The sequence below is a fragment of the Natrix helvetica genome (assembly GCF_964273705.1).
Source record: "Natrix helvetica genome assembly, chromosome: 13".
NCBI classification, from domain to species: domain Eukaryota; kingdom Metazoa; phylum Chordata; class Lepidosauria; order Squamata; family Natricidae; genus Natrix; species Natrix helvetica.
The window spans coordinates 16,118,873-16,127,760 of record NC_138557.1 but is presented as its reverse complement, the minus strand read 5'-3'; the positions used below and the strand labels follow the sequence as shown (position 1 = coordinate 16,127,760).

At 48.6% G+C, this 8,888-nt stretch overlaps 1 protein-coding gene across 4 annotated transcripts in view; it reads right to left on the bottom strand.

The window, feature by feature from the left end:
- Nucleotides 1-8,888, bottom strand: part of PKD1 (polycystin 1, transient receptor potential channel interacting) — a 184,869-nt gene that overhangs the window by 87,443 nt on the left and 88,538 nt on the right. For all 4 annotated transcript variants that reach the window (XM_081965355.1, XM_081965352.1, XM_081965353.1 and 1 more), the window contains exon 15: nucleotides 3,499-7,121. In XM_081965355.1, coding sequence (XP_081821481.1) covers nucleotides 3,499-7,121 — 3,623 coding nt within the window. The remainder of the gene's footprint in view (nucleotides 1-3,498; nucleotides 7,122-8,888) is intronic.

Genomic DNA, 8,888 nt, shown 5'->3' with positions numbered 1-8,888 from the left:
GTCTTTCAAGGGGGAATTTACAACCACAGACCTTATCAGGCTTGGAGAGCTGCCAGGCCGATATCTTCCAAACTCAACGCTGTACTAATTAAGCGAACACATTGTCTCGTGCAAACTCTACTCCCCTTTCGCTCCTCTTTTATTCCTATGGGAGAGGCCTTTTAACATCCACCTGTGCCTTTACTCCCGAGTTGGCCCTTGTTCCTTAACTGTCCCCTTCTCCGGGCAGCTCTTCGGATACACGCATCTGGAACAGGCTCCAGCTGTTCTTCTGCCCCACTGATCTCCGACTCCGAAGGCAGCTGATAACTGTCAGACCGCCCTGGCCTCCTCTCTGCCTCCGACGCAGAGCCCGCATCAGAGCCTTCCCCAGACTCCAGGAGTGGCCCAGGTTCCTCCCCAACCTCCTCACTGTCTGATTCTGCCGTCAGCTCCGCTGGACACTGCTGGGCGACAACACTACCAAGCCTCTCCATCACTGTGTTTTCCCACAGAATAAAACACAAACGTATCCCACTATACCTATCTCTAATATCTCTGCAGGTGTAGCTGAGTAGTTTCCAAGATAAAGTTACCTTCATTGCAGTATTTGAGATTAGTACAGTAAGTGTAATAAACAATTCTATCCTACATGCCTTTGATGCTGAGTTCCAAATGTTGGGAAGATGGAAAGGACACAAGGACTAGCCACATCCTTAAATCAAGGACAAATGAGAGATTCTCTAAGTCTCCCCTTGGCCCCGAAGGAAGAAGACCAAGCCGCAAATGAAAATATATCGGTTATAAGCAACCATCTGGGTTATACCGAGTTGAGGAAGACAAATTAAAATGTTTTCATAAAATAGATCAGAGGAGTCCAGAGGAGATCCACCAAAATGGCAAGTAGCTTGGAATATAGCACCCATGAGAAGCATTGGGTGTGTGAGGGCTAGGGATGGGAACATCCAACAGCTGTTTTTGAACATCTGGAAGGAGTCATGTTCAGAGGTGGTCCAGAAGACAGCAGGATATGAAAAAAGGGGTTTATATGAAAAGGAAGTTGAACTGGGTTGGGCACTGGGAAAAATGTCCTAGCATTATACGGGCTGTTCACCAGCAGGACAGGAAGCGGCAGACTCAATTTCTCAGAAAATGTTTCATGAGGTTGGATGGCCAATTGTGAGGATAACTGCAGGAGTTGGGTTCCATGATCCCAAGACTGCCTTCCAATTTTTACATTCTGTTCTATAATTTAACACTATGTTTTAACTCAGCAAGAAAAATGGAGGCAGAGGAAGTGGATGATCTAAATCACTCCTAATCAAGAGTGCCAACCTATCTCAAAAGCCACTTGAATTAATTCACAATCAAATATTCTCTGTCAAGGTTTGCAACTTTCTGTAGTCCTGTTTTGAAGGCTCCTCTTTTCTTGCTCTCTTAAAACAAAATCCCCATTCCTTTCTTAACCTTAACACATTTCTTCTGTTTGCCTTTGTCTTAGATTTTATGCTTCTGCTCTGCTGTGAATGACCCAACCAGACAGCAAACAGTCAAAAATTTATATTAACAAAGTTGGAAGGGCCCTTGTAGGTCACCTAGTCCAACCCTGTTCAACCCACCTGTTCAATCTAGCCGGCCTGGCCTAATTCCTAATTCCCAATTTTAGTTCCTCAAGCCTGCATTTTTTAAAATTTTCTAGGGGTATACTTTTAGTTGTTTTTTAATTTAATTTTTACTTTTTGTACAGTTGTATGAGGTTTAATTCGTTTTTAAGGGTATGAGATATTCGTCTTTTGTATTCGTTTTAATGACACACCTGTACACCGCCCCGAGTCCCTTCGGGGAGAGGGGGCGGTCTAGAAATATTGAAAATAAATAAATAAATAAACCCCCCTCAAGCAGACCCTATACCATTTCTGACAGTCTCTTCTTGAAAGCCTCCATTGATGAAGCTCCCTCAACTTCCGAAGGCAACTTCTGTTCCATGGGTTGATTGCTCTCACTGTCAGAACATTTCTTCTTATTTCTAGGTTGAATGTCTCCTTGATCAGATTCCATCCATTATTCCTTGTCTGGCCTTCAGGTGCTTGGGAAAATAGCTTGACACACACACCCTCCTCTCTGTGGCAGCCCCTCAAGTATTGGAAGACTGCCATCCTGTCTCCCCTGGTCCTTCTCTTCACTAGACTACCTGTGCCCAGTTCCTGCAACCATTCTTTATATATTTTAGCCTCCAGTCCCCTCATCATCCTGGTTGCTCTTCTCTGCCCTCTTTCTAGAGTCTCAACATTTTTATTATAGTGTGGTGACCAAAACAGGATCCCTCTCACAGTTACTGCTATTAAGCCTGGTTTTGCCCAGTATACATGTTTACTTTTGGTTTTTCTTGCCTGTGTAAATAAAACTCTCACAACTGAATAGAAGAGGCAGCTGGACAAATGAAAGTGCTTGCTCTCTCTCGGTCTTAAGAAAAACGTCTTTCTGGGAGGCAGAGTGAAAAGTTTCCTACCTAGGAAATGAGCAGGGCATTTACAGAGCGGCTCAGGCTGACTGGTGAGGCCCTGAGGCAGATGTGAGATTGCTCCCTGGGCTAACAGTGACATCTTCCAAGAGGAACCCTGGTCATTAAATGTGAAGAAATAAACAACTACATTTACATTCCAAAATATCCAATGTATTAAGAGGGGGGGAAAGGCTAAGAGTTTTAAATTACTAGTAGGTGGATTCCAACTGAAAACCAGCGGAAACGCCTGCACAGAAAGAGCATTTTGTCTGTGAAACCGAATCCAGGGGCGTGTGGGGAGAGGCTGGGAGTGAGCAGCAGGGACCATTGGCAACACTTGCATTGCTTGGCGTTCTCGGCTCAGCCACTGGCAAGCTTGAGGTGCCACGTGCTTCACCATCTGAGGCCAAGGTCACCGCAGAAGTGTGAGGGATTACAGGTTAGCCAATCGCATGCCCTAAAACCTCAAAGCGATTGGTGGCAAAAGCCAGACCCTGCATTTAGCATTTAGATGGGTGGAGAAATTTGTTTATCTATTTGTTTGTTTGATAAATTGATCTGCCGCCCATCTTACCAAGAGGCCACTCTAGGTGACTTAAAGGTAAAGGTTCCCCTCGCACATACGTGCTAGTCGTTCCCGACTCTAGAGGGCGGTGCTGATCTCCGTTTCAAAGCCAAAGAGCCAGCACTGTCCGAAGATGTCTCCGTGGTCATGTGGCTGGCATGACTCAACACTGAAGGTGCACGGAACGCTGTTTCCTTCCCACCAAAGGTGGTTCCTAGTTTTCTACTTGCATTTTTACATGCTTTCAAACTGCTAGGTGGGCAGAAGCTGGGACAGGTGATGGGAGCTCACTCTATTACGTGGCGCTAGGGATTCGAACTGCTGACCTTTCTGATCGACAAGCTCAGCGTCTTAGCCACTGAGCAACCAAGTCCCCACTCTGAGAGAAGTGACCCCCAACTACCGTAATCTAGAGCTCAATTCAGGGAGGGCAACACCCAGGTTCACTTACTTTGGAAGACGATACGCAAGTCCAGTCATAATACAACGGTGTTTGTTCCCAGTCTTCCCAGTTAGGGTCGTAGGATTTCTCGCCATCCAAGATCAAGTCCCGGGTGCTGGACCAGACACGGTACGATCCTCCATCAATGATGGGTACCAGTTTATTGGGCAAAACTGTCACATTGGCAAAAATGCTTTTGGACAGAGGAGTATCACCAAAAGAGACCAAGAATTTGAAGCAGTAATTGCCGAGATCCAGAGTAAGCCTTGGGATGACCAACTGTGGCCGGCTCACGTCCACACTGACCAACTGGACTTTGTCAAAAGCCTCCAGGTGTAGGCAGCTCGGGGTTTTGTAGATCTCCCAGAGGTAGGAAGTCTGGTACCTGGTGCATCCTCGCAAGTCGATCTGAGCCTCCAGATAATTCTTCTGGGATCGTTTCATAAACACCTGAGCAGGTAAAGCAAGCTCAGCTTCTGGTTCCTCGCACTCCAGGATACGGACCGTGACCGTGCGGTGGGCGATGGACAAGCTGATGAGGTTGGTGGCATTCACCCCCACCACATAACTGCCGGGCCTCAGATAAACATGGCTGACAGATGGCACGCTCGTTTGCACCGCTGGAGAGCCATCTCCAAAATGCCACCAGAACATGACTTCTCTGGCACTGGGCAGCACGGATGCTTCGAAGGAAGTTGTGCGGTTGACGAAAGAATCAACGGGCTGGATGGACAACTGGAGGATGAAATCTTGGACTTGGATCACCACAGTTACGTTCAGGCTGCTCAGACGGTTGAAAGCACACAGGTGGATGTCCAACTGCCCCGCTCCTTCTGGGGTGTAAGAGACACTTTGGCCCTTTAAGTGAACCTGGGAACGTTGCTGCTCTTTTACTAAGGTGAACTGCCAGACATAAGACACCTGTGAGCCGCTCTCAATCCGAGCCGTGAACTGCTTCTCCACCGCAGCGGGCATTCCTCGTTCACAGCAATCGGTGATCTGGAGGCCACGCACGGCCTCCAGCACCACGATAAGATCCTCTGCGTAAGCCACACTTACTTGGTTCTCTGCAGTTACTCTCACTAAGTACTCTCCAACCTGGCTGAACTTGTAGGTGAAGCTGGAAGCACTGAGGATCTCAGAGTGGTTACGCCCGATGGTGACCCTGTAGCTCACGGAGGAACCAGAGGCTATTTCAACCTCAAAAGAGACCAGTTCCCCTGGCTGCAGCACGTCTTTGCTTACGCTGAGCTTCAGACCCTGGATTGCATCTTGGACCGTCAAATTGAGGCAAGCTATGTCCCAGCTGACGTCGTTAGAAGCGTTCAGGCAGACAGGGAAAATTCCAGCCATGGGAAAATTGAGAGCCACCCTTTGGCCCGAGATGGTTTTGTCCTGCATCTTCCACATCCAGAGTACGTCCGATCCCCTTTCCAGCTCCCCAGCAAAGTTCACCACGGTGCCAGATTCTACAGAACTGCTGTTTGGCCTGACGATCCTAATCTCTGGGCCCACTACGGGTTCCTGTACGCATACCACAAGGGATGCGTTGGCAGAGCCAAACTTGTTTCCTGCCACCACGGCAATGGTTTGGGTGCCCGGACTCGGGAAAGAGTGTGCGATGGTACTGGAGTCTGTGCAGAGAGAAAGGCCGTCTTCAAAGTGCCAAGTGTACAGCAGCCCACTTCCGGCAGTTGCCGTGGCGCTGATGTTAACAGATGCGTTGACTGCAGCAGGATTAGGGGTGGCGGTTGGCTTTAAGGCGCCCACCTCCTCAATGAACTCCACCGTCTTGTTGACGTCTGAGCTTCCCAGCATGTTGGTGGCTTTCAGATGGACAGCAAAGACGCCTGCGTCCAGAATGACAAAGGAGACAGCCTTCCCGGTAAACGTCTGCACGGGGTGACTTTCCTTCAGGACAGTCCAGCTGTAAGAGATGTTTGTTCCGTCCTTCACGGCCGCTTGGAGCTGCAGCGTCTTATTGGTGGGGAAGTAAATGTTGTCCAGGAAGTCTCCTCCGGTGATCTGCAGCCCTTCTATCTGCTGCAGGACATAGATGAAGATGCTGCTCTGCAGGCCCCCGATCTCATTCTCGGCTGTCACAATCACGTTGAATGTCCCAACGGAGCGAAAAGTGTAGGAAATGGTGGAAAGACCCGGGATGGGAGTGCACCTGTCGCACAAGATCCAAGAGTACCGGATGGCATTGCCCGCCAGGAGGGTGGCCATGAAACTCACAGAACCGTTCAGAGGCACCACCGTCCTGCTGGCGTTGATGCTCAGGCCTTGCAGGCGCCTCTTCACGGTTACGTTCATCTTGGCCTCGTGGAAGCTGACATCGTTCCAGCACGTCAAACTGATGGTGTAGGTACTACTCTTGTTGTAAGAATGGGGGATGAATTTTCCCAACTGGGAAGTCCCATCCCCAAAGTACCACAAATAACTAACGTTGGTCCCAGTGACATTGGTCCAGAAGAGATAAACCTGGTTCAGCTCCAAAACCTTTGAGCCGTTTGACTCAATCTTGGCCACCCCAACCGGCTCCTGGACTTTCACAAATGCCGAGACGTTGTTGAAAGAGACGTTGTTACAGACGGTCACCATGACCATATAGTCCCCTGGACTTCTGTAGGTATAGCTCACTTCGGTCCCACCAAATCTGGCAGAGTCGTTCGTCCCAAAATCCCAAAGATATCGGTAGCGGTAAGGCGGCAAGGCTGTGACTTGAAATTTGGTCTCGTTGCCAAGCCACACCAGTTCTGGCCTTACCGAAAGCGTCACGTTGGTGATCTCTGGCTCCACGCAAATCTCCGTATAGTACTGCGCTTTGTTGACCTTGCTGGAAAGGACCAAAGACAGGGAGAAGATTCCACTGAGGGTGAAGTTGTGGATCACTGTTGGATCACCATATACAGTGATGTTGGATGAGCCATCGCCAAATGTCCAGTCAAAAAAGTAGTTCCGGGGATTACCTGAAACGTGAGCTGTGAGCTGTACTTCGGGGTCTTCTCGGATACAAGAGGAAGGCTCAATCTTGAGCACCATCAGCACAAATATCTGGACGGGCACAGCTCGGGACAGAGAATTGACTGGGTTCATCGCAGTTACGTTTACGGTGCAGTTCATCTCCTTTAAATAAGTATGCTTTACGGATGCCACAGGAGTCTCCAGGATGGTCCCATCGCCCATGTCAAATATCCAGGTGATATTATCTCCTGTTTCCACAGAAGCGCTGATCTCAATCGGGGTGCGAAGCTCTATGGTTTCATTCAAGGACACCCACAACCCACTGATCTCTTCAAAGACCTGGTAATGCTGCCATGTCTCAACAGTGCTGATGGTGTTGTTTGCTTGCACCCTGACCTTGTACATCCCTCTGGAACTGTAGGTGTGGACTACGGCGGCCTGGCTTTCCACAAATGCTTCTGACCCGTCCCCAAAATTCCAGGTATAAGAGACTCCAAAGCCAGAGGGCATCGCTTGAGCTTCAAAGGTGACAGGATGGCCCACCACCAAAACATCTGAGGCTACTTGCATGGTCACGTCTGTCAGGTGAGCGTAGATGTGGACAGGGGTTGAACAGGTCAGGTTCTCAAATTCATTGGAGACTACAACGGTCAGGCTGTATTCACCTGCAGGGGAAAATTACAGGGGGGGAAAAAGAATCAGAAGTGTTCATTTTTCCAATGGATCGGAAATCCAGGTCAGGATTAAAAATCGACACTGCTGAACTCACACAGCCCGCCATGCTCAAGCAGAAAAACCAGTCCGTGGCTTCATCGGACGGCCTGTTACCTCAATAGAAACTACCCAAACTCTCTTCAGTCAGTCAGTCTACAGCACAGTGTCCAACCCTGGCAACGAAAACTTTTGGACTCCCACAATTCCCCAACCAGCATGGCTGACTAGAGAATTCTGGGAGTTGGTCCACAGGTCTTAAGACTGCCAAGAAAGAGAGAGAGAGAGAGAAAGAGGGAGGGAGAGGGAGGGATTGTGCCTATAGCTTGCCAGGCAAACCTAACCAAGGTATTTCTCCTCCTTTCAAGCATGCCAGAAGTGCCACCACCTCGCTGAGCAGGAAGCAGGTCCTTGATGCTGCGGTCTTTCCCTTTCCTCCCAGGATGCATTGCAGAGGAAAGGGCCTTTGTTACCCATGGATGCAGCAGCCTGAAGCCCAGTTCAGCCCTTTGTGCTGATAGAAAGGTGGAGGACCTACCGATTTTTAAGAAATCCGTTTTATTCCTCCGCTCCGGATATTCTTACCTGGAATAGGGTTTGATTTGATTCTTTGCCTCAGGAAAGGCAAATTGAGATGACCAATAATTCCATCACTACCCACTGCAGGCCGGACTGGGACTATTTGCCACGGCCAACTCAGGATAATTCAAGAGACGGACAAGTGAACTGCACCCACCCTACTCCAACTTGAGAAGGGTCAAACCTAAAGCAAGACAAGTGCTGCTGCAATTCACGCGTTTCTTTCCTGATTATCACGCCGTCAACTCTGAAGCGAACCTGACTGGAGCCATCTTTGAGGCTTCAGGGTTGCCAGAGTGCGAAGAAGGGATAGGGAGAGGGGGGGAGATAGTTAGATGGAGGTTCGTAGCCAAAACAAAATAGTCTCCTGTGGGAGCCAAGGACATTCCAATTGGTGGCTGGGGAGAGGGGGAGTCCAGCTACCACATGACCAGCCAGCACCTTGATTGAACAATGTGACTGCTTGTTTGGGGAAAGGGGGAACAACTTTTTTATCAGGTGAAAACCGCGGGAATTTTCAGAGTCGGGTTTCACCAGTTTGTGCCAATATGATATCTCCAATAAAATTGTCCTTTGAGGAAATAGCTTGCCTCTGACTTCTGCTTTCTATGGAGACAAAGTGAGACAAATTGGCAGGGGCATGTCAGCCATGGCAAGTTGTCTTAGACCCCTCCAGCCTGCCACGCATCAAATTGCAACTCTCCCTCGCAGTAAGGAAAAGAGGATTGAATGGGTCAATGCAAAGAGAAGGAAACTGTCCATTAGGGCAGAAAGAGAACTGACTGAGCACATCTGTTTCTTCTCCCTGGTCTTTCTCTTAGCTCAGAATTTGGAGCAGACATTTGGTTTTATTTTCATGTGATTTGAGAAGTTTGTATTCTCATTCATTGGCATTGAGTGCTACTTCCCTTCTCTGGAATAACATCCTCCACGATTTCACTTGTCTCAACTTGGGAGGATTAGGAAGGCAAATCAAAACTGGATTGTTTCAGCAGGTCTTTTCTTTTTTTTTGGGGGGGGGAGGCTGAATTAAATGAGATCCCCACCCTGAGAATATATGATGGTCTGAGATTCTACGGCTCCTCAGCATTGAAATATTTAATGTTTACCATATTAATTTATGGTTCTATTTCTTAGTTGTT